This window comes from Petaurus breviceps, unplaced genomic scaffold (genome assembly GCF_028583685.1).
Source record: "Petaurus breviceps papuanus isolate PSGF00001 unplaced genomic scaffold, PetGlider_PUasm1.0 78, whole genome shotgun sequence".
Classification (NCBI taxonomy): Eukaryota; Metazoa; Chordata; class Mammalia; order Diprotodontia; family Petauridae; genus Petaurus; species Petaurus breviceps.
Window position 1 is genome coordinate 2,214,296 of NW_027186502.1, and position 27,130 is coordinate 2,241,425.

At 39.5% G+C, this 27,130-nt stretch overlaps 1 protein-coding gene across 1 annotated transcript; it reads right to left on the bottom strand.

Annotated features, from left to right (window-relative positions):
• Positions 1–19,436: 19,436 nt before the first annotated feature.
• Positions 19,437–26,485, bottom strand: KCNA1 (potassium voltage-gated channel subfamily A member 1). Its single transcript, XM_069106089.1, has one exon. The coding sequence runs from the start codon at positions 26,461–26,463 to the stop codon at positions 24,979–24,981; it is 1,485 nt and encodes a 494-aa protein (XP_068962190.1). The 5' UTR covers positions 26,464–26,485; the 3' UTR covers positions 19,437–24,978.
• Positions 26,486–27,130: the final 645 nt, after the last annotated feature.

Below are 27,130 nucleotides of genomic sequence, written 5' to 3' on the forward strand. Positions count from 1 at the left end.
ATATAACAGGATCCAAATTTGGGTTCTTGGGCGCCAAATCCAGTGCTCTTTGTGGTGGACCATGCTGGCCACAAATGGCCAAGGCAGGAAGACAACAAATCTACAGAAGATCCACGTCTGTCCCTTCTGGGTTCCCTGGCCTTATCCAATGGATGCCCTAGACATTCATTTCATCTCCCAGTGACCTAGCGCTGGTTCCTTCCCTCACGGGTGGTTGCAGCAAAAGAATTAGGTCAGCTCCAAAGTTTCTGTGGGGATCAAACAAAAATGGGAGACATGAAGAATGGGAATCTATAAGAGAAAGCTGGGAGCCATCCCTGTTTGCCAGGATCATCCCTTCCCATTAGACCACTACTGTTGATGCTCAACTTAATGAAAAATATGAGATCAGTTAAGATAATTCACATTTTTTCTTATGTCTTGTGAATGAGCTATCATCTGATTGCAGAGTGGGTGATTTCAATGAAAGATCTCTGGTTTTATAAAAAGGCACTTATTCCAAATTAAGGCTCTAGCAGAAAGCGTTTCCCCATACAGAATTAAATCAAATGGTTTCCTTTAACACAGAAAACACACATGTATGTCTGGACAGGTATTGTGTAGACAATCAAAATCAACAAACATTTAAGTACCTACTATGGGTCTGTTAGAGGTTGTGGTGGACAGAATACTGATTTTGGAGTCAGAAAAACCCGAGTTCAAATCCCATCTATATTGGCTGCATCATACTGGGCAAGTCACTTAACCTTTGCTGGCCTTAATTTCCCCATCTGTAAAATGGGGATAATAATAACCCCCTACTCCTAGAGTGGTTGTGAGAATCAAATGAGATAACATATGGAAAGCACTTTGCAAGCCTTCTATATAAATACCACCAGCTATTATTATTACTATGTGTCAGGCATGATGCCCAGAAACCACAAAGCAGTCCCTGCCCTCAAGGATCTTACATTCTCCCAGAGGGAAACAATATACACGCATATCAGTAAATTTTAAAATTTTTAAAGGGAATAAAAATTAATATTAGTGTAGAAAGAGGAAGGAAGAGGATAACACTAGCAACTAGTGTGATAGGGAAAGACTTCTGAAACCTACCTAGATATCTTGGGGTTTACTGGCTAGATTTCTTTCTTAAAAGACCTTGCCTTAAGCCCAATTCACTCTGGTTCTCATAGATTGACCAACAACAGGACCCTTTCCAAGCACCACTAAATGGTAACATTTGGGCCCTGATGGCTCAGAGTGAATGTAAATAGTAATTGTTTCTCTTTTTAGCAGAAACCCTGAGGGTCTTCCCCTCCCAGTCTGATTTTTTTTTGGGGGGTGGATTAAACTTAGGGTGATCCCTTCCTTCACTTCTCAAACAGCCCTAATCACTGAATGGGCATTGCCTCAGTCAAAGTGAAAACTTAGTTTAAAAAAGGCCAAGGTCTCCCACTGCATGGGGAACCTTCTCCAGTTGTCCTACCTATATGTGGTCATTGGACCCAGATGGCTCTAGAGGAAAAAGTGAGGCTGGTGACTTTGCACAGTCCTCCCTCACTTAAATCCAATTCATCTGCAAGTCATGGCATCATCTTCCTGATGTCACGATCCTCTTTGAGAACTAAGGACAAATCACAACCACAAAAGGGGTGAAAATTGATCTCAGCCAAAAAGGTTACTAGTTACTCCAAAAAGGAGATGGGCCAAATAGTCTTGGAGGGATAGCCTATATAAAGCCAAAAGGACAAAAGATGGAAAGTCTTGTGGGAGAATAGAAAATAAGCCAATTTAGTTGAAATGTAGCTAATGTACAAGAAGGAGGCATGATCATCCTGAATAGACAGATTGGAGTCAGATTATAAAGGGTTTAAATGATAAACAAAAGAGTTTAGGCTTTTTGTCCTCAAGGTAAAAGGCAACCATTGAAACTTCTTGAGCATGGAAGTGATATGGTCAGGTTTATGCTTTAGGAGCACCAATTTGGCAGCTGATGAGAATATAGACTAGAGGAGGGAGACACCAGGTGAGGGAAAACTCATGAGGAAGCTATTGTAATAATTTAGATGAGAGATGATGAAGGATGTGAGACAGAAAAAATGTGAGAAATTTTGTGAAGACAGGCTTCCTGACCAGGACTTAGAAACTTATTAGATATTAGGGTGAAGGAAAGTGAAGAATAAAGGATAATTCCTAAGTTATGAACCTAGGTAGCTAGAAGCAGAGTGGTGCTCTCTATGAAATAAAAATAAGGCAATTAGGAAGAAGAATGGATTTGAGGGAAAAGATAATGAACTCTGATTTGAACATCTTGAGTTTGAGATGTCTATGGAACTTCTAGGTAGGAAAAGTCCAGTAGACAGTTGAAATATGTGGCTTTAGGAGTTATCTAATAGAGGTTACATTTATAGATGAAGCACTTATTATATTAGTATTGTTATTTATTAATATTAATAATCAATATCATTATTAAGTGCTTACTATATGCCTATTTAACAGACCCCTCCCAAATAAGTACTGCCTGATGACCATCAAGTTGATGAATATTTAAATACTTGGTATTTAAATCTGAGTTCACAGAATTTCAACCAGAAGTTACTTTAATATTGTCCCATTTCCCTCATCCTCATGTGTCCCATTTCCCTCATCTACATTTGCTCTTAAGAAAGAATTATTAAATCTGTATTCAAGAAAACCAGGTCCTAGTCCTTGCTCCAGTGAACTTGGGCATCAACCTCTATGGACCTGTTTCTTTGTCTGTAAAATGGAGCATGAGGATGTATTTTGATTGTATCTTCTGGATCTAGCATTCTGTGATCCTAGAAGAACTCACATTTATGTAAACTTTAAACTGGACTTTACTGTTTCTTTACAGCAATACTGGGGAACAAGTAATATTATTCAGATTCGATAGATGAGGACACTAGCTCGTGATCATGCAGCAGTTAGTACATTTCAGATCTGAAGGACCGAATCAATTTTCCTGACTCTACAACTGATGATTTTTCTCCCATACTGTAATTCTTAAAGCATAAGAGACAAATAAAAAACCCAACATTATGAAACCTGACATAAGACATTATACCTAGGGTATCTTTGTCCCAGTGTACATACCCCTGAAAAATCTTGGAATATGATCAACCTCAAAGAGACATGTTAGAACTAATTGAACCCCAAGTGGGCTGAGAACCTGCACATAAATTCTTCATAAAACTAACTTAACTGGCAAATTTAGCCCCTGGAAAAAAGAAATTTGTGAAGGAAGCCACATCCCAATCAGGGATAAATGCAACAAGAGTTAGAAGGAACTTCTTAACCCCGAATTTGATAGTTATCCAAGATTCAAGATTCAAATCAGCACCAAACACAATCAGTTAAAAGGATAGACAATTTTAGCCTGCTAACTTCTGTGGGTTCCTTGCTCATGGAGATGTGTGTGCTGGTAAATGTTGAACAACTAGCTCTCTGAAGAAAAGAAAAAAATGTAAGCATGGCATACTTCTACACTTAATCTGCATTAGTAGCATTCTTGCCGTTACTTTGTTAAATCTATATAAGCAACAAAACGAAAGATCAATTCCTGATTTCACCTATTTCAGAGGTGCAAATGCTCAAACTGATATTTAACAATGGCTCTGCCCAGCTGGGTCTAGGACACCCCTATTCTTGGCTATGTGAAAACAGAGCCTTATACTTTTCTTTAGTCAGGCTTGCCAGTTCCTATACCCAGTGGATATTAGTAGAGAAAAAAAAGCAGTTGGCCTTGAAGGGACCAGATATTTGAGGCACAAGAGATAGGAGCAGAGATCATCTTAATGCCCATGAGACCAAGATACCCAGCAGAAACAGAGATTGTAAATGCAATGTCTAGCATGGAGACCTGTCATCAATAAAGGACGATTACAGCCACATCAGAAGGATGCACTACCCCACACATGTATGTACCCTGATTGCATGTACCTTTACATATGTGCCCTCCAATCATGGGCATTTTTAATTCCTCTGGCTTTGAAGGCCCTTTACCACCTGGCCCTAACTCTTTCCAGCCTCATTATATACACTGCTCCCCTTCCCACATTCTAACGTGCATTCACACTGGTTCCATCTCTGTTCCTCACCTGTGTCATTCCATCTCCCATCGCCATACATTTGTCTGCTCATCCTCCATGCCTGGAACACCTTCCCCTCATAGAATCTCTCTTCCTTCAAGATGTAGCTCAAACACCAGCCTGTCCATGAAGATTTCCTCAATCCACTTAACTATTAAGGATTTCCCTCCTTAACTACCTTGTATTTGGATGCCTTATATTTATTATGTGCTTATAATCTATATGCATACATGTCATCTTCCCCAATAGAATGTGAGTTCTTTGAGCATAGCTATAGTTTTATGCTTTGTATTTTTATCTCTAGCTCCTAATGCAGTAGCTGGTACACAGTAGGTACATAATAAATGCTTGTTGATTGACTGATTGACATGTCCTGAATATTTAGGTTCCCAGCCTCTTCCATGTCACTCCTCCATGCATGTTCCCTGGATACACTGGTTCTTTAAGTGTGTGTGCCCCCCATGCATGTTTTCCATCATGAGTGTTCTCAATATGCCCTGCCTCGTGATGGCATGGTAACCCGTAGAAGTGTGCATTGTCTGTGTGCATGGGACATGGACAGGAAGCTTTTCTTAACATTATATCTTCTATGATGTTTGGTTAAATGTGTTTTGTTTTGAATTAAATTGTCTTCTGGTTGGCTGGCAAAATCAATTATATAGGAGGAGGGTGGTGACCTGCAAGGTACCTTGAAAAGGAAGTAATTTATATGAAGGGATTCCCAGGGGCTACATGAAGATGCTAGGCCCCTCCTCTCACACGTGTGCAAATTCCTTTAGTAATTAATTACTAGATTTAGAATTATTAGATTTAGGCTCTGCTGATTTCTTCTGTAAATGGAAGGCCGAATTTTTATTACATATAATCTGGGTTTGGGGTTTATTTGTTTTTTTAAGTGTATATTGAACTATTTAATATGATAGTAACAAAGGCAGTATGGAGTAGCAGATAAAGAGCTGTCCCCAAAGCATGGAAGACCTAAGCAGACACTAGCTTTGTGACCCAGGCAAGTTAAGTAATGCCTCCATGATCTGGGTAACTCTAAAGTTCGAAACTGCAGAGAAGAGAGCTCTTATGAGAATTCCCTATATGAGTGAAATCATAGAGCCTGGTCCAGAGGAAGGCCTTAGTAAGTGCCTTCTGTTTGACTAATTCTAACCAGTCACAAATTGTCCTGTCTGTGCTTCCTCTGAAGTTTCCTTCTGTTTTTTTCTGGGTGTTTATTAATGTTTTGTGGAGATTTTTCTTTCTTTTCTTCTTTTGGTGTGACTATCACTACACCTCTACATCCCCTTTTCCTACATTCCCATAGAAGCCCTTCTTTGGAACAAATAAGCATAATCCAACAAGACAAATTCCCCCACTGACCATGTCTGAAAATGTCTGTTTCATTGAGTACATTTAGTCTATCACCTCTCAGCCAAGAGGTGGGAAGCATGATTTATCCAGATGACCTCTGTCATTGTCAAAATTCCTCACTGTGTCTTTGCACACTTAATCATGAATCAATTTCTTTTTTAAAAATTAATTAATAATAGATCACATCATTAAAAATTCAGTCCAGGGAGAAGCATTATGGCGTAATGAGCCCTAGATCCAAAGAGCTAGGCAAAATTCCTATTGGCTGTGTGATTTTGAGTGACTCAATTAACCTCTCTGAATCTCCATTTCCTCATTCGTAAAATTGGAATAATAACCTTTACTGCCTTCCTCTATAGGATTGCTGCGAGGAAAGAACTTTGTAAAATTTTAAATATCCTAGAAATATGAATTCAGTATTATCATTATTATTATTTGCAAGCAATTATTTCCACTAAGATCTCCCACTGAAGTCCTACTCCATTGCTTTAATAGATGATGGAAGTGACCGTAGATTCCCAAAGACTAAGCCGACTGAATGCATGTTCTAGCAGATCCCACCTAGCTAGAAGGGCTTTGAGTATACTTGCAGCAAGTTTATGTACCTGAATTCTGTAAAATCCTTTCCTAAAAAATAGGCAAATGATATAAGCAGCATTGTCTGACCTTCCAGTCTAAGATGAGTTTGGTATGGTCTTTTTGTTTTAAATTCCAAACACATATGGGGGATTTGAAAAGACACACATGTTCATGTGACAGCTACAAATACATATATGATTAGGTATTGGTGCATAATAATGTGTGTGGTATATGTGTATACATACACATGTGTAAATATGCCTCTATGTACATGTATTGTATATGTGTGCATATACATACATAAACACATGCATAGTACACTCAGATAGACAGACACAGACAGACAGATAGACAGAGAGCAAGACAGACAGAGAGAGAGATAGAGAGATAAGCATATAGATAAAGATATAGATAGTTTATTTATGTTGGACACCACCCACTAAAAGAAGAATGGGTTTTCAGTGAAACACCACAAGTCCACTATATTGTATAATAAGAATTCTAGTGTACAAGCTAATATTGTCTCATACAGTCCCCAGCTGGAATTCCCATGTTGCCCTGTTGGCCTCCAAATTGTCTATATTTTTAGACACAAGTCAGATTTAGTTTGGTCAGGTTGCAAAGCTAGAGCAACAGACAGCTCAGTGGTCACTGGCCAAATAGCTTCATTAAGCTATAAGAGAATAGACCATGATGATCTCCAACTGGTTCTTTTAAATATTGTACATTACCCACTTGTTAATGCAACTGCTGCCATACTTGTCAAATATCCCTATTAAGGCAATTCCTGTCACTCAATTGAGTCAACTCTCAGTGGTAGGACTTGACCAAATCAAGCCGGGGATGACAGAACTCTTGAGTTCCCTAATTTGCCCAAATACCATCCTGAAGATAATTGTAGCTCATGAAACATCTGTTACAGAGAATGGAAACATAGATAAATTCCAAAAAATACTCGATAAGATCCTCAAAATTAAATCAACACATACTTTGATATTTGGTGACTTGGCCCCAAAGTTGAAGATGGCAAGAAATATATTGGAAAATATAGATCACAAATAAGGAATGAGAGGTCAAAGACTTGTAGACCACACATAAGCTTCATGTATATACTTTAAATATACATTGTTTTTAAGTGTGTATCATATATATAATTATATTATCTACATATTGAATGTTTACTTTTAGAAAAGAATTGGAAGGCTCCAAACATGCCAAGTACTGAATAGTATCACAAAAATAAAACTGATTACATTTTGATGGACATGAAACAACTTGTTCCTTATATGAGAATCATTCCTAAATAAGTTGTTCATGTTCCATAAACACCCTGTCAGATCACCAACTAATTTAAATAAAGACCAAAATTAGTAAAAAGCTAAAAAATGCAAATGAGGAAAATGCTAGGCTAGGCAATTAGAATGATACCAACTTGACTTATTTAAACAAATAGTTAATGATGAAAAATGAAGAAAAGATGAAAAACAGAAGGGCATAAAGATTACAATAGTTGCACACATAAGTTTAACCAGTGTAAATAAAATGCTATAACAAGAAGACAAAAAAGAGCCTAAAGAGAGATAAATGGGCAGAAAAATGTGATACAGCAAAGGGATGGCTTTGGAGTCTGAGGACTGGGATCAAGCCTCACTTCTGAAACTAACTACCTGTGTGACCTCTGGCAAGTTACTTCCTGGGCCTCAGTTCCCTCATCTATAAAATGGGGAGATTTGATTGTCTCTGAGGTGCCTTCTAGCTCTAGATCTCTGATTCTATGACATACCTGACTTACTTGCCAAATGGAAAAGTATAGAAGCCTGAGATGACACTGGTTTTGAATGGATAAACTTTTCTCTAAAATCTGACAGAGAAGGGTGATAGAATCTAATGAGCAGCATAATTTTATAAAGGAGAGAGGCAATGGAGGGCAAAATCAGGTTAAAGAAACTTCAGTAAGAGACCCAATCACATAAAGTATGCCCAGGGTATTGAAGAATGGAAATAGAAGGACAACCAATAGAAGAAAAATGGAAAAGATCCCCAGAGATTTTATAACAGGTGTTTTTCATTATCAAAGACAGTAGAGTCACTACACTTGAACTCTAATATGAGATTCCTGCATGTGTTTTTAGAGGAGGTAGAAATGTCATGAAAGAGAAGAAAGATGGGGAAAGCAGCTGGATTAGACAAGTGTACACTGAGGAAATCTATGCTGGAGGTAACACAACTGTGAAGAAAAGAGGGATTGTTTCACAATGTATCTCAAGGGCACCAAAGGCACAAAAAACAAAGTCTCAGACCTTATCAACATTTTTAAAAAGTGGAGGGGGTGCAGTGAATAGAGCACTGGCCCTGGAATCAGGAGGACCTGAGTTCAAATCCAGCCTCAGATACTTAACACTTACTAGCTGTGTGACCTTGGGCAAGTCACTTAAACCCAATTGTCCTGCCTTCCCTCCTCAAAAAAATAAAATTAGAAGTGAGAGGAAGACCCATATGTACAAAAATATTTATAGCAGCTCTTTTTATGGTGGCAAAGAATTAGAAATTAAGGGAATGCCTATCAATTGGGGAATGGCTAAACAAGTTGTGGTATATGAATGTAATGGAATACTATTGTGCTATAAGAAATGAGGAGCAGATGGACTTCATATTTACCTGGAGAGGCTTATATGAGCTGATGCTGAGTGAGAAGAGCAGAACCAGGAGAAATCTGTACATAATTACAGACACAATGTATTGTGACGACCAACTTTGATAGATTCGACTCTTAGCAATGCAGAGTGATAAGACAACTCCAAAAGACTCATGATGGAGAGAGATGTCTACATTCAGAGAAAGAACTAGAAAGAACAGAGTTTGGATGTAGACTGAAGCAAACTACCTGCTCTCTTTCTTTTTCTTGTTTGGTTTTGTTTCCTTTTTCCCATTGTTCATTCCATCTGATACAATCCTTCTTTATAACCTGACTAATGTCTAATGTGGAAGTATTTGCAGATCCTATACTTGATTGCATGCCGCCATGGTGGGGGGGAGGGGAGGAGAAGGAGGGGGAAAAAATGTGAAACTCAAGGGATTGTGGAACTGAATCTTGTAAACTAAAACTAAACAAACAAATTAATAAAGACAAAAAAATAAAAAATAAATAAAATAAATTTTTATTTTTTAAAGCAATCGGGGTTAAGTAACTTGCTCAAGGTTACACGGCCAGTTATTTCTGGGTGTGGTGCTAAGTATCTGAGCCTGGATTTGATCCAGGTCATCCCAACACTGGAACCGGTGCTCTTACTTGCTGAACCACCTGGCCTCCCCTAAGCAATTGGGGTTAAGTAACTTGTTCAAGGTTACACGGCCAGGTGTTTCTGGGTGGGTGCTAAGTGTCTGAGCCCAGATTCGATCCCAGGTCATCCCAACTCTGGGGCCGGTGCTCTTACTCGCTGCGCTACCTGGCTGCCCCAAAATAATTTTTTAAAAGAAGCAACCAAGGGGCGGCTAGGTGGCGCAGTGAGTAGAGCGCTAGCCCTGGAGCCAGGAGGACCTGAGTTCGGATCCGGCCTCAGACACTTAACACACAAAAACACTAGCCATGTGACCTTGGGCAAGTTACTTAACCCCAACTGCACTCCAAAAAGCAAAAAAAAAAAATATTATTGTTGGGGCAGCCAGGTAGCACAGCGAGTAAGAGCACCGGCCCCAGAGTCGGGATGACCTGGGATCGAATACAGGAGCAGATACTTAGCACCACACCCAGAAATAACTGGCCGTGTAACCTTGAGCAAGTTACTTAACCCCGATTGCTTTAAAAAAAAAAAAAAAGAAGAAACCAAGAGAGTATCAACAACTATATACATATATATGCGTGTAGTATAGTATACTACAGTATAATAATACAGTTTTAGGGATCCTCCTTTTAGAACTATTGTAGACACAACTGTCTCAGATTCCACAGAAAGTTTTGCCTGGGTAAAGGAGAACAAACCTTAACATTAATCTTGCTCATCACAGAAAGGCTCCTTTTGAAATTCAAATAAAGCATAATTACTTCTTTTCTACCCCCAACAAAATGACTGTATTGTGTAGAGCGCACAGAAAAGGGCAATGGCCACTGTTGGTCTAATTAAAGTATCTTGTATTTCCAAACACTATTAATTGGATGCGTTATGAGGTGAAAAGTTTTTATTAAGGTTAGGCTTGGCCCAACCTCAAAATATAATTACCTCAAGTCTGATATTCTATTCATTCATCATCTTCTGATTTAAATTATGAAAAACCCAAATTGAATGTGTTTAGCCCCTTTGGAAATGTTCCTAAAAACATACTTAATTCCAAACTTTTGAAACAACCTTGAGATGAGACCGTACCATACATACATGTGTATATACATATCTATATATACATAGATACATGTATGTATGTACATATTCATAGGTACAAGCAAATACACCACACCAAATACATTCCCACACCAAATACTTTCATTGTGTATTTGAAAATACATCCCAGAATCTGTCTTACCTCCTGATTTTTAATCTACAAATAAATATTTAATTTCATGGCCTTATATAACTAATTTTCCTTTTTCTTTCTTTCTTTCTATTTCTTTCTTTGTCCAGATTTGTGATTATATTGGTATAAGGAGCTCCCAATGAAGAACTTAACTCTCCTAAGGCCCATCCACAACTGTTCTGTCACTTACAGTCTTATAGAGCTTCACGAGACACTGAAAGTTTAAATGACTTGCCCAAAGTCATGTAGCCATTAAGTTTTGTTCAACATGTACTGATCACTGCACTAAAATCAAATATCCCCCCAAAAGTAAAAAAAAAATAGTTCCCACCTCAGGATCTCACATCCTAATGGAGAAAACTATGTGTACGCATGTAGGTACGTGTAAGTATATAAATATGTATGATATATATGCACCTATATCTGCACATACACACATACAATTATATTTATTTATATATATATATACACATATATATGGAGAGAAGAGGGAATAAGCATTTCTTAAATGCCTACTATGTTCCAGACATTATGCTTTACAAATATTATCTCATTAGATCCTCCTGATGATCTTATAAGGCAGGTGTTATTATTATCCCTATTTTACAGTGGAGAAAACTGAGATAGGCAGTGGTAAAGTAGTTTGCACAGGGTCCCATAGCTATTAAGCGTCTGAGGCCAGTATTTGAACTCGTCGTTCCTGACTCCCAGGCCTCTGCCCCACCTAGCTGCCTCTGTGAGATGATGGAAGGTAATCTCAGAAGGGAAAGTACTGGAAGATAAGGTGCCCAGAACAGGTCACTGACAGAAGGCATTGCTAGAGCTCAGTCTTCAAGTAAGTCAGAAAAACTATGAGGCCGAAGTGACCTGGGAGATTATCCCTGGTTTAGGGGATGGCAAATGCAAAGGCACAAAGAGGGGGATGGAGAATCACATCCAAGGACAGCAAAGATGCCATTATAGCTAGATTCTAGAGCTCATGGGGAGGTGGGGGCAAGGGGGAACTATAAGAAGGAACAATAAGAAAGGTTGTGAATTATTTTAAATGCTAAACAAAGATTTTATATTTGAGTCTGGAGAAAATAAGGAACCATTGGAGCTCTTTAAGCATGGGGGTGACATAGGAAAATCACTTTGACAGTTGAGTTGAGGGTAGATTGGAGTAGGGAGAGAAAGATTTGAGGTAGGGTAGGGATATCAACCAGCAAACTATTCCAATATTCCACGTGAGAAGTGATGAATGCCCGGGGCTGTGATTGTGTGAGTGGGGAAAAGGGGTATATGGGAGGCATATTGCGAAAGTAGAAATGACAAGGTTTGCCAATAGACTGGATATGTGGGATGACTGAGAGTGAAAAAAATGAGAATGACTTGGGCTGCTGGGAAATTGGTAGTGCTACTAATAGAAAAGTTGGGAAGAGGGAAAGGCAAGGTGAGGGGGAGATAACGAATTCTGTTTCAAACATCTAATTTGAGACATCAATTAGGCACTTGGTGAAATTTGATTAGAGCTCAGGAGAGGAACTGGAGATGGGTATATGCACTGAGGGATAATCTGTTTAGAGACGATCACTGAACCCATGGCAACTGATGAAATCACCAAGTGAGACATATAGAGGGAAAAAAAGAAGGTAGAGCATAGAGCCTTAGAAGACATGGAGAGTTAGTGGGTATAATATAAAAGAAGTTTTAGCAAAGGAAGAGCAAGCAGGTGGGTAGGAAGAGGACCAGGTGAGATCACTGCTATGAAATCCTAGAGAGGAGAGAATATCTGGGAGGAGAAAGTGATCAACAGGGTCAAAGGCTACAAAGAAGTCAAAAATGAGGCCTGAGAAAGGGTCATTCGATTGGCAAGTAAAAGATCATTTGTAACTTTGGTGAAGGTAGTTTCAGTTGAATTTGAACTTGGGTCTTCCTGACTCAAAGGATGACTGTCTACTAGGCCAGACTACCTGTCTAATTCCCATAGTTAATCAAAATCAAGTTTCTGTTTAAGTATAGCAGCTGAAAGACTCACTTGTATTTTAACCACAGATACTTCAGTCAATTGGATATAAAACAGGAAAAATCATTACAATTCTGCAGAGACAGAATTGGCAGAGGAATTTTCCTAGGAAGCCTTGAATCTATGTACCATTCAGCTTTATCCTCTTAACCAACATATTTGTAAGAGTTTTTCTTTCTTTATTTGTTTTAGCAAAGAAGGTTAGTAATAGCCTTTTTCATTTAAAAAGTCTGTGCAATAAACTTTAGGAAGAACTTTACACACAAGCATTTCATAGTGCCTCAGTATTAATAAGTCAAAGTAAGAAATCAATCTCAGTCATTTTTTATCTATGAAAAAATTGAAGCAAAAAGAGAGAATATAATTTATCTAATATCAAACTTGGTGATTCAATTTATCCCATGGCAGAACTTGACACTGACATTTAAGATTTGAAGGTCTATGGTATTATTAGGACAGGACATGGGATAGAACATGACTTAAAAATAAAATATAGGAAAAATAAAGGTAGGCCCTGGTGGGATTTTGAGATTTGAACTTCCATCCCTACTTAAAATTATCTCCATGACCAATGCTTCAATTGCTAACATTGGTGACTCATTTCTCTAAGGTAAGATTTCTCTGACTGCAAATATTTCCCTGAAAATAAATATTCCTTCTATGGAGGGGAAGCACATTAAATTCAAAGACTTGATGGGAAAAGCATTGATTAGGAATCAAGAGAACTGGATTCTAGTCTTAAGACTTTCATTTATTAGCCATGATGACAGTGTGAAGTCACTTTATTTCTCATGCCCAAGTCTGTTCCTCCTTTAAAAAATCTTTCACTAGACCCTACCATTCACTCAAGCTACTGTCCTCTATCTCTCCTCCCTTTCTCAGAAAAACTCCTAGGGAGAAAAAAAGATGGCCACATTGCAACCTCCCTTCTATTCCTCTCACTCCTCAGGCCTTTGCAATCTGCCTTCTGACATCATCACTTGACTGAATTGTTCTTCCCAAAGTTGCCGATCACTTCTTAATTACTAAATCTGATGGTCTCTCATAGTCACTGGTCTTTTTTATTCATTTGCTGAAACTGATGTTGTTGACTTTCCTCTCCTCATGGATCGTCTCTTCTCTCTGGGCTTCCATGACAGGACTCTTTTCCTGGTTATCCCCCTGTCTGTCTACCTACTCCCCCTCAAGTTCCTTTTCTAGCTCATGAGCCATCGTGACTCCTAACTGGGCATGATCACCAAAAGTCTTTCATTGGCTCCATATGCTTCTCTTTCTGCATGCTCTCTCTCAATGACCTCATCAGCCCCCATGAATTTAATAATCATTTTTATGTTGATAACTTCTAGCTCTATCTATCCCCTGAGCTTCAATTCTCTATCACCAATTACCTACTGAGCATTTCAAACTGAAGGTCCTAGAGACATCTCAAACTCAACATGTCCAAAACAGAACTCATTACCTTTCCCCCTCATGACCACCCCTCTTCCAAATTTACCTGTTTTTATCAAGGTACCACCCTCCTTCCCAGGTTCATAAACGTCACTTTATCCTCAACTCTTCAGTCTCCTTCATCCCACATATCCAATCAGTTGCCAAATCTTGCTATTTCTACCTCTGCCACTATGATTTCTTCTCTCTACTCACAGGGTTACCACCTTAGTGGCAGCTTTCATCATCTCTTTCTGAGATTATTACAATTTCCTAATTGATCTCCCACCTTCAAGTTTCCCCAAACTTCAGTCCAGCTTTCATTCTGCTTCCCATTGATTTTTCCCTAAGCACAGATCTGATCACATGATAATCAATTCCAGTAGCTTCTTCTTACTTTTAGAATCAAGTATAAAATCCATTGTTTAGCTTTCAAATTGCTTCACAACTTTGTCCTAATCTATCTTTTCTGTCTCACGGCACGTTATTCCTCCTCCTACATTCTTTGCTTCCTACAAGTTGGCTTTGTTTCTACTTCTCACACCTGATATTCCATCTCCTGTCTTTGCATTTGCGGTCTCCCATGCCTGAAACTGACTTCACCCCACCCACTTCCACTTAGACCTCATAGAATCCCTCTCTTCCTTCTAGATATATCCCAAGGATTACCTTCTTTGTGAATTCTTTCCTGAGCCCTTAACTGCTAATTCCCTCCCTCTCAATATGTATTTAGCTATTTTATATTTTTAAAAATTTATTCTATGTATGTCATTATTGTTTCTCCCATTAGAATTTAAGTTACTTTTTAACAGTTTTATATATTGTTTCATATAGTGTATTTTTCTCGCCAGGACCTAAAACAGTGACTGGCACAAAATAAGTTAAAAAACGATTTTTGGTTGGACCTCAAATTCCACAATTGCAACAACAAAAAAAAGTAAGCTCTGTCTTAAGGCTTGTGAAAATCAAATGAAATGATCATATATATGAAGTACTTTGAAAATTATAAAACACTATTCAAGTGCAAGGTATGACTATAATCACCATTATTATTATTATTGCAATAAGTATTACTGATAACAGCAATTATTATTTTTAATTATTAACTATATCTGTTTCTCTTCTTGCTGCCTTCAAACATACCTACCATCCAAAAAAAAAAGATTATCACTCAATTCTGACATCCCCTCAAGTTATTACTATATATATCTCTCTTCTTTTTCATAGTCTAACTCTCAGGAAGGTGGGGAGGGGGGGCAGGTAATTGTGTATACTCATTGCCTGCACTTTCTTACCTTTCAGTTACTTCTCAGTTCCTTGCAGTATGGCCCACCATTTGACTGAAAACCACTCTCCCCAAGGTTAACAATGATCTCTTAATTGATAAGTCCAGTATTCATCTTCCCTGACCTTCCCACACTCTTGGACACTGTTGACCACTCCCTCCTTCTGTATGCTATTTCCTCCTTGGGCATTTGCAACACAGCTTTATCACGGTTCCCTTCTACATATTTGACCAATCCCCAGCCTCCTTTGAATGATATCCCGTCCTGTCCTGCTTCTCTTCTTTCCCTACACTTTCTTTTAGTAATCTTAGCAGTCCTCTTGGATTCAACTATCAACTACATATCCAATTCTCATCTCCCATACTCACTTCCCTGACTTCCTTTAAATCCCAACTCAAATCCCACCTTCCACAGGAAGCCTTTCCTGACCTCTCTTAATTACAGTGCTTTCCCTTTGTTAATTATTTCCTATTTATCCTGTATATAAGCTTTGTATATATTTGTTTGCATGTTTACATATATATGTTTACATGTTTACATATATACATACACACACACACACACATATATGTCGAGGGCCAATCTCTGACGCGGTCCATACATGGAAATACTCTGGTTCAGGATTTCTCCCAAGCCAGCTCCCCATATAGGCTATATTATGTCTTAAGATTGGCTCACCATCTCTTCCTGACTTGCAGGAGTTTAGGACGTGATAACCAAGTAGTGACCCAGACATAGACGCATGCAAGGGAAGAAGGACATTAAAACATATGAATTTGCATAAGTGAACAAGGCCATTAAAACATACAGATGTATATCAATGAACAAGGACATTAAACATTTTCTCATGGGAATCTAAGATATAATTGCTTTACATTCATTATATAAACCCTGCCTCTGATCAATAAACCAGAACTGCTATGACAGATCCCACCTGGCTCGTGTCCATCATTCCACACTTCTCAGTTCGGCCTGTGCCCATTTTGATGTAGGCATCATATACATACATACATAATATATATATATATGTTTGCATGTTGTTTTCTTCATTGGATTGAAAGCTCCTTGAATCTCATCACTTAGCACAGTGCCTGGCACTTAATAAGTGTTTATTGAACTAAACTGAAGTTTACTGAGCTGAACTCTCTTTTGCATCTCCAACTGCTTGCTAGACATACCTATACACCTAGACTTCTGATACACATCTTTAACTCAACATGTCCAAAACAGAACTCATTATTTTTCCTCTTAAACCTGCACATCCTTCCTACTTCCCTATTTTTATAAAGGGCACCAACATTCTTCCAGTCACCCAGATTCACAACTCAAGAGTCATCTGCAACTCTTTACTCTCTCTCAATTCCCATAACCAATCAGCTGTCATGATTTTCAGTCATACTTCTTCAACATCTCTTGAATATACACTCTTTTCTCTACTCACTCCACTCTACCCTCAAACAGGTGCTCATCACCTCTCCCCTGAACTACAGCAGTAGCCTTCTAAATGGCCTGTTTCTTTCCTCTCAAATCCATCTCCACACAGCTGCCAAATTCATTTTTTTGGAGGGGGGAAGGCAAGGCAATTGGGGTTAAGTGACTTGCCCAAGGTCACACAGCTAGTTACATGTCACATATCTGAGGTCAAATTTGAACTCAGGTCCTCCTGATTCCAGAACCGATGCTCTATTCACTGTGACACTTGGATGCCCTCAAATTCATATTTTTAAAGCATAGCTCTGACCATGTCATTCCACTGTTTCCTGGATTCCCCACTGTCTTAAAGATAAACCTGGATCCAGATTATCTTTCCAGGCAGACTATGCATTATTTCCCCTCAGGTTCTTTCCACTCCAATTAAACTGTATTCCTTGTTGTTTCCTGAACATGCTAATCCATTTCCCACTTCCACATCTTTCTATAGGCTTTTCTCCATTCATGGAATGCTCCCTCTTACCTTACCTCCACCACATGGAACCCTTAGTTCCCTTGAAGTACCCCCTCCTTCAGAAAGCCTTTTCTCATTCCTCCAGTTTTGTTCACCCTTACATCACTCCACATATACACACACGTACACATATACATATATGTATATATACATAAATTTGTATATGTGCCTATATATACATAAATACTTTTGTGTATATATATATACCTATACATATGTGTATGTGTGTACATACATATACACACATATCATTTAATTACTTATCTGTATGTTGTATACCCCAGTATACACACACACTGGGGAGGGGGAAGTAGATATACACCCAAGCTCCAAGAGCTTACGTCACACTGTCTCTCATTCTTTTATGTCCATCCCCAGTACCTAACATAGTACTGATACACAATAGGAGTTTAATGAATGTTGGCTGATTATTAGTAATAGTGACATCAGCTTCTAATTCTTTAGCATCAGTGAGATTATCAAACTGCTTTGCTCCCCAACATAAGTAAGGGGGAGCACAGGCCCCAGGAGAGAGGAAATGTTGAAAAAGGTAGTAAGAAGACACAATACAATCATAACACTTCATATTTTTTACTTCAGTCATCTCTGATTACTTGAAGCTTAAAGAAAAAAAAGATGAACGAGTGTCTGAGGAAAGGGACTGAGCCAAAACAGCCTGAGAAAAAGGCAAACATGAAGACACACAGAGATCACTGTCAGAGTTTAGGTCTAAAGGAAACTACCTAACTCACTTATTTTCCCTCCTTAGCATCAGATTACGAGCGAAACAATGAAGCACATCTAACATTTCAGCATACTACTTTCTGGGAAGTTCAGGTGGTTGAGTTGGTACAGAAGGTTGTTTGACTGTCAAACAGTATAAACTTTCTCATAATTGCAGGTGATTTTATAGCAGCAACACAACCCCTCCCACCAGACCTTCCAGCTCTCCCCATCTTTAAATTGCCTTTTGGTTAAGGTTCTTAGTTGATTGTAAGTAGTCACCATGTAGTCACCTTCTCACCCTATTACTGAGCCCTCAGAGACCAAATTACATCTATTCCTTGTTCTCTACTCCAAGGTTTGCATTGTTTCAAAGTTAGCTTGGCTTCAAAATGGGGTAAGTTGCAAAGCTACTGACTCCCTCCCCAGGCTTGGCCCTGGTAATTATTTGGTTCTGACTGCAGCTGTTTTAAGAAGGCTTCACACTTAGGCTGAATCTCAGAAAAATTCACCCCCCTCCTTAAGGCCAGTCCTCTACCCTACTGCTTACTCGTCATCTGGCCTGCTTCCCGATGACACCTGAAAGTTCAGATCTCTGCAAAGTGTAGGGTGAGCTTCCAAATGAAGCTTCTGGGCCCTTGCTGCTCTCATTGCTTTGAGAGAGAGAGAGAGAACAGATATCTGTGACATTTTTGCCCACATATCACAACAAAAGAATTTCTGATTTAACACTGGATGCACAAATGCTTTGTCATGGTACTGGTTCTAGATACACAGCACCTGAATTCTTTCTTTACTGATGATCCATAATAATTAGGATAAAATAGCACCCTCACAAACAAGCAATGAAACAACTTCTCAGTCTTACAACCAACCAAAAAGAAATATCATCACTTCCCCCACTCAGTCATAGCCAATGGTTAAAAAAAAAGTCATGCCAAGCTCATGACCACCATCAAAGGATGAAAAAAAGAAGTATCATAAAAGAAATAGCTAACAAATCACCCTATCCTTGCACACATTCTTGTGACAATTCATTTGCATTGAGCCATATGATTTCAATCCATATCCTTTTTACAATCATGTCAAATTCCCAAAACACTGCTTAATCCATAAACTCAAACCACCACCAACGACAAAGCATAAGTATATATCCAACAGCATATGAGAAAATGGAATCCATTACACACTTGCTTGGGACACATTTCCTTTTTCACTCACTAGGTTTGGTTCCCCCATTGCTTATGCAGGCCCATTTCTAATTGGATTCAGTCTGAGGAGAATCCTACAATCAGTACCTTCATTCAACTTCAGAGTTGTTCACCACTCAACAGAAATACTACGAGTTTCTCCAAGGGAACACTAGTGCTTTATGCTTCCATACTGATTCCATCAATAAGTGAATTGTAAGTGAATAGAGCATATCAGTGTCCATATTGAGCTACGTATCCCACAGGGATCAGCTGAACTCCAGACAAATAATCAGTCGAGATGTTCCGATTTAAGATCCTTAAAAATTATCTTTAATTGATGCCAAGTATGAACAGATAATAAAGTGACAGAAGCAAGGAAAATTGCATAGATGAAAACTATGCACTTCAGCTAGGCTCTCAACTCATAACATTCAATGTCCTCTGACAAATCAAAGAGCGTTTGTGAGGAGAGGGGAAAATGAGCAGTAACCTGAAAATGAGGTTAGCAATTTGCAAACTCAGGAAGCAAAATACTGCTTTGTCAGCTTCAATGGTTTGTTGCCCTGATGGTGCACTTTAAATTAATACTATTCATTTTCTACTTTAACCTTGGTGATGAATACTTTATTTTTAAAACCAGAGGTATGTCGTATACAGCCCATATTATCTACCTACAGCTGTTGAATACACGATTTCCAAACAGTGCATTAGAGAATAAAAGTGCTTCTGCATGTTAATGGAAAGGAAAAACTTTTCAGCTGGCATATTCCACATCCCCTCCCCCCACCAACTTTCCCACCTCTCCCAATCCCTTAGCCTTATTCATTGTTTCAAGGGTTTGAGGTTTTGTTTTTGCTAAGCTATGTGACACAAAACTTAATTCTTTGCACTTTCTGTTTTGTGTTGTAGAAAATCCAAGTAGCCTCCCAATTAAAGTCACCCTGCAACTGGGGCTGATATCCCTCAAACTAAAAGTCTCGTGGTGGGAGGACTTCCTTAAGAACCCCTGTTGGATGCCCTGGCACTCCCAGGAAAGTCTATGGTAGTTTTACCTGTGAGAAGATGGTTTCTGATCCTAAATACTTATATATTAAGTAAAGATTTAGGGTTTCAAACTGAAACCTTAAACCTTGAAGTTCATTCAAGGTAGATGAGGAGTTTTAGCTAATTAACACATCATTTGCTTCTTTGCAAAATGAAGTGTGTAAATTTCTGAGTAGCTTGCCTGAGTGATGAAGAAGAGAAATTTTACATATATCTCAAAGTTCTATAACATAAAGATGAGCAAAATAGTCTGAATGGCAGATGGGATTCTACCTCCTGATGCCACTAACCAATACAGATTATACCTGATTTCATGTTTATTTTTCTTTAATATGAAAATAAAAATCAGGCCTAACACACCAAACTCCTCATGATTTAGTTTCCTGCTTTAAAAAGTTCAGACTGATTGTTTGGCAGTTGCATTCTTCCTAACAAATTGTACATTGGATGGTTACCACCCACCAATTCTCACCACTCCCAAGAATATGCCATTCCTGGAAGAGAAAGGAGAATCGCCTTCTGCTCTTTCTTTCTTTCATTCTTTCTGTTTTACCCAACTGAGTTATCTATCAACCAAACAAGAAGTTAAAATTACTAGTGTATGTTTCTAGATCTCTCACAATAAATGGGGGATGGTATAGGACCTCTATTTCCTGCCTCCTTCAGACATGTTTTCTCTTATTTGGAAAATCTGAATGTGATGCATGAAATAAAAGAGGCCCTTTCTCCTACAATGGAATGAAAATTCTACTTAGGGAAACACATCCCTCACTTAATGTCTGATGATTATTATTTCTAAGTGAGTTAGGATAGTAATTTCCCTTTGTGCTTCAGCTCTATTGTAATGGGAACTAAACCATCTATACAAACTCCTTTTTTTTTAAAGAAATGATTGATTGTCCATAAGCCATAACTTCAAGAAACTGCTGCTGCTTAACTTGGTTTCATTGGGCTAACCCACTACCAAGGAACTGAATGACTAATTGAATAGCATCAACTTTTTTTTGGTGGGTACAGCAAGTCAAAAAAATAACAGAAAAGGTTTATGGCTATAATCTGTCTTCTACACATTCAAGGACAGAGGTGATTTAATTTCTTTGGTCACTTCAAACCTGTCGAGTTAAGTTAGCTCCTTTCAGAGCTTCTTGGTACACTAACAGCACTGGCAGGGACCAACATTTCACCCTATTAAACTAGGGCCCCTAAATCTAGAAGGACTGATTTGTGCATATCAGCCCTTTGGAAGTTTTTCTCCCCACTGGAGAAAACCAGTATTCAGAACATGAGCCATATCAGTCTCTGGGGAAGGAAAGGAAAAGGGCAAAAGCCAGTCAAAAAATAAACAAATAAGCCAAAGGGTATTAATTCAATTCCTTAACAGGCAGCTTTGTTAAGTGCACCTTCAGGTCTACAAATACATTTCAGCCCTGTTGCAGTGCAAGGGATAAGAGCTTTTGTCAAACTTTGCATGCCTATACTACACAAAATAATCCCTTTAAGCCATCCTTGTTGGATTCTGGAAATGAATTAAGAATGAGTAAGGGACATCCAGACTCCCCATACCACCCCAAGACTCTTTAGAACTCACCCCAAACCCTGGTCAACAGGCCCATCCACAGAGCTCTTTCTCCTCTAACACATGCAGAGAGTCATCAGTCCAGTGGACAGGCTAAGGTGAAGGTTTCCAACTACTAGCGACACCTAGTAGCCAGTCGGTCTCATCTGCTTTGGTCCTATTGGCTGGTCCTTTCAGCATCCATCCCACAGCATTGAATGGATTATTGCTGTTGACTGAGTGCAGTTGAACACAGGAAGTTGTGCGTTCTAGACCTCTGAGTGGAGATGAAGGATTGGAACATTCTTGGTTGTTCTGTAGTTGTTTTTGAGGGTGGCTTTATTTTTTCCTCCCCTAAGCAGGGAGTTGTAGAGGAGAGGGAAGATCAAAGGGAAGGGTGATGAATGGCTGTTGGGGTAAGGGGAAGAGTGGGGAGGAAGCACCACAGGCTCATTCTGGAGAGGTTTCTCGTCCTACGTCAGGTGCCTTCCAATTGTCACTGGAAGGTCATGTTCTTTCGGTCCCTCTTCACATAAGGTGTGTCTGTTTGTATCCATCCTTCAGGCTCATAGAAGCCAAACAAGCAAAGAAAATGTCTAAATTATTTTGCTTTAGCTCAGCAAGTAAGCCTTGTGCACGATTATATTGTGTTAAGTGCCTTACTGTACTGTCTAGAGAGAAGAGAAGGGCAGAAAGGAGAGAGGAAAAGGAGAGATTCCCTATACAAAGCAGGACAGGAGAAGGAAGTGGTCAGCAGCAGGCAGCCTCATGCTAAATTCAAAATGAAGCTCCATCCCCACCTGTGTGTCCTTAAAGATTTTTGAGTGCCTCTCAGTTAAGTGACAGCTGTTTGTCTCCAAGGACCTATGCATTTCCTTCCTTTAGCTGGTCCATAAGCAGACCACCACTCTCTGAGGTTGGTGGTTGGGGCAGAGGTTGTAAAGTGTTTAGTTAATAGGGGTGGGGGCAGATAGAACAAAAGAGAGTAGAAAGAAAAAAGTTTTAATTAGAAAACTAAAGGAGTTGAGGTGGGAAAGGTCATGGAAAAGGTTATTTACTGAGTTATTCTGGATTCCAGAATAACCGAGGGTTATTAATAGGAGGAGAATATGAAAGGCATGGAAGAAAAAAGTACCTGTACATGTTCTGAGGAGACACTAGAACTTCACGGGGACCCTGGCAGGAGTCAAAATTCCAAAGCATTTCTCGAAGTTTTTAGAAGAAGAGGAAAGGAGAGAATGAGTCCATTATCCATATTCTGTCTGAGGCTGGGTCTCAGGCCTCAGGTCACTGTCAACATCAGACTACCAAAGGGAAACAAGTCCATTGGATGAGACAGGACATGCTTGTCCTTGTTGACTTCTCTCTCCAGGAGTCGGTATGGTGTGGTCTTCTCATGTTGGTGGAGGTGGGGATGGGGGAGTGAGCAGTGAGGGAGGGAAGGTGGTGAGGGTGGAAAAATTAAAAAAAAATGCCCCAGCTCCTCCCCTTTTACCCCCCTCTTTAACTTTGCAGCTGTTTTCGTGGAGGCACTTTCTGCAATTCAGTGGGTGCAGGATAAAGGCACTAAGCAACTATTTAAATAAATTGATTTTCTTCAGTAAGTTCTCAAAGGGAGTACCAAAGTCTCTAAAGACCTCAAATCATAACTGCAAAAAAAAAAATCATCTATAATTTGGATGCGCACATTAGATAAAGAGTTTCATTTACATTCTAAGAATGCACCAAAAAGCATGCAGTATTGCACCATTTTTTGTTTTGTTTGTTTTTGTCTTTAGCTATAAAGGATACTTTTTCTTAGGTGTTGCTATATATAACATGATAGCTTTTTATTTTTTCCATATACTTTCCCTTTAAGGGATGGGAATATTTTATCCTCTTTCTGACAACACCTGGACAGAAACCAAACATTTCCCGGAGCAAAGGCAGGAAAATTCACTGAGTCCCCCCTCTCCCTTCACTTTGTTTGGGCCCTTCATATCATAAACTTTTTTTTTTACTTATTTTTTTTCTTACTGAAATCATGCATTAATGAATTCAAGTTACACCTTAGTCAAATAGGCCATGATGCGGAATAATAGAACATGCTTTAAGCTCCAAAAAAAATATTGTTCCCATTTGACTAACATATGCACTTAAATACAGTACTTTAAATTTACTAATAAAATAGGTAATAAATTAAGGAGTGCACTTTTGGTGAATGCAAATGAAAAAGGGCCTATTTTTCAAAGAGTTAGTTCAAAAGAAAGCTTATCCCCTATTGTTTGAGGTAATGATCCCCGCATGCGAGTATAAAATAAATAGTGTCAAATTCAAACATGCGTACATTAAACTCCATTTGTTCTCTGGCAACAAAGAGGTGTAGGGGGGACAAAAGTTTTGCATCCATTTCTTTAAAGTGAAGGGACAAGGAAGCTCTAACGAGGGAAGAAAAAAGTTAAGTGTAGTTCATCTGCAGTTAAGAAAACTTAGCAGCATTGCAGATGTCTCAATTGATTATTTTTTTTTCCCTTAAAAAAAGGAAAAGAAAGAAAACTTGGCTTGGGTAAGAAAGAGAATGGGGCAAAGAGGGAGATCTTTAGAGATCAGGCCCAATATTATGTTTATAAGGTGCTATATGGCCCATTCATGACTTACAGATTTTTCAAGAGGATAGGTACACTTCAGCTGATTCAATTAAAAACGGCCAATATTTACTATGCTTTTTGGTCAATTCCTTTATACATATGTCTTATATGTATTGATAGTTGATGAACTTTCTTTGATATACTGTCACTGTGCATTTTGCAGAGATTTTTAACTGGAGTCCCATGCATATTTCATTTTTATATTTCTAAATGATCATCTGTTTTTAAATATTTCTTTAAAATTAAGTTAACAAGCAGAGGGATGAAAAACATTTCAATATAGAGAAGCATATGAGTCTTATTTTACCTAGACTAGTTCAAAGATTGTTCTTTTTTTTTACCAGTTATGGAAAATACCCTTTCTTTTTCTTTCTTTTTTTTAAATAAAATGAAAATAGTATTTTTTTTTATGGATCCTGAAAGCTTCTGGTTCGCTGAGCCAAAAAATCTGCAATGCAATAATGCATTTACAGGTCAGTAGAGCATTCAAAGCCTATTTAGTAAAGTATCTACAGAGTGTGACATAGGTCACCAGGTTTTTATGTTATTGTTATTTGAGGTTGTTAAGTCTTTCAAGTTGCTAAGTGGAATTTGTGTGTGTGTGTGTGTGTGTGTGTGTGTTATGTTTATAATTTTTTTAGACATCCGTCAGGAGCTTGCTCTTATTAACACAGTTTTGGTTAGCTGTAGTGCAGTTGCCAGTTCTGATATTAGCCTGTCTATAATGGGCTATACTATTATTCATATCCTCTTCAATTTCCATGTATTCAGATTTGCTGATGGTAGAGGAGCTACGGCGACTGAGGTCGCTATCAGAGGCTAAGTTAGGGGAGCTAACATGGAGCAACTGAGCCTGCTCTTCCCCTTCAGTTTCTCGGTGGTAGAAATAGTTGAAATTGGACACAATGACAGGTACAGGCAGGGCAATTGTCAGCACACCAGCGATGGCACACAAGGAGCCCACGATCTTGCCTCCAATTGTCACAGGGTACATGTCACCGTATCCTACAGTGGTCATGGACACCACAGCCCACCAGAAAGCGTCGGGGATGCTTGAGAAGTGAGACTCAGCGTCTTCTGCCTCTGCAAAGTATACAGCACTAGAAAACAAGATAACCCCAATGAAAAGGAAAAAGATGAGCAAACCTAGCTCTCTCATGCTAGCCTTGAGAGTCTGACCTAGGATCTGGAGCCCCTTGGAATGGCGGGACAGTTTGAAGATTCTAAAGACCCTTACCAATCGGATGACTCTTAGGATGGCCAGTGAAGTGGCCTGCTCACCCTTCTGGGTGCCCTCCTGCTCTGCCATTTCAGTGCCCAGGGTAATGAAGTAGGGGATGATGGCCACGATGTCAATGAAATTCATGATGTTCTTGAAGAAATCTGTTTTGCTGGGACAGGCAAAGAAGCGTACCACCAGTTCAAAGGAAAACCAGATGATGCATAATGTTTCCACTATGAAGAAGGGATCTGTAAAAATGTTGGATTTGTAGTAGAGTGTTGTGTTGTCACTTGGTTGGAAGGTGCTGAATTCCCTATCTTCTTTTAGCTCAGGCAGGGTCTCCAGGCAGAAAATAACTATAGAGATGAGGATTACCATGACTGAGACAATAGCAATGACCCGCGCAGGCCCAGAGCTCTCAGGATACTCAAAGAGGAGCCACACCTGGCGCTGGTACTCCTTCTCTGGCAATGGGCGCTCTTCCTCCTTGATGAAACCCTCATCCTCTCGGAACTTCTCCATGGCCTCCTCACCCAACTCATAAAACTTGATCTCCTCAGAGAACATGTCCAGGGGCACATTGACAGGTCTGCGAAGGCGCCCTCCAGACTGGTAATAATAGAGGATGGCATCAAAGCTGGGCCTGTTGCGGTCAAAAAAATACTCATTTCTCAGGGGGTCGAAGTATCTCATGCGTTTCTTGGGATTCCCCAGCAATGTGTTGGGAAACTGCGCCAGGGTCTTAAGTTGTGTCTCAAAACGCAGCCCAGAGATGTTGATCACCACCCTTTCACAGCAGTCATGGTCGTCATGGTCTGCTGGCCTTGGATAGCTGATGTCTTGGGGATGGCCCTGGGCGGCAGAAGCCTCCTCCACGTTCTCTCCGGACATCACCGTCATGGTCTAAGCTGGGTGGAAGGATGTGGAGCAGGCTGCTGCCGACGAGGGCTGGGGCCGGGGTGGGGAAGGGGGTTGGAAGGGGGGGGGGGAAGGGTAAGCAAGTGCCCCCCACCCCCCACCTAGAGTGTTTGAATCCGCCACCCCTTAGGGATAATAGCTCAAGCGGAGGAAAGAAAGTAATCTGGGCTCTATCGATCTACTCTCACCCAACCTAGTTTTTTCCCAAATTGGAATCCCCCCTTCCAACAGCACCTGGCTCCTGTTCTGTTGTGGGGGTGTGTTGTTTTTCTTTCCTCTCAAGGTAATGCTGTTCTGGCAAACTTCGACATTGCTTTTTTTTTGGGGGGGGGGGGGTCACTCCTTTACCCCCCGCCCTAAATCGTCATAAGAACAGGACTGGGTGCCGTGTCAGCTCAGCAGATTCCCCTGCCTTCCATTTCTCCCTCTTTCTCTGGTCTATCCTCCCTCCTACCCCTCTTCTGCTGCTGTTTAAGCTCACACCAGGGCGATCGATGGATGCTGCAGAGAAATAGAAAGTGATAGGGAGGTATAAAAAAAAAATCAAAAGCATTCAGACGGAACGCATCTACAGAAACTGCAACGGCATATACATCTATTTACCTTTCCTGTATTGGAAAGCACCAGATACAGCTAAGGCAATTACACA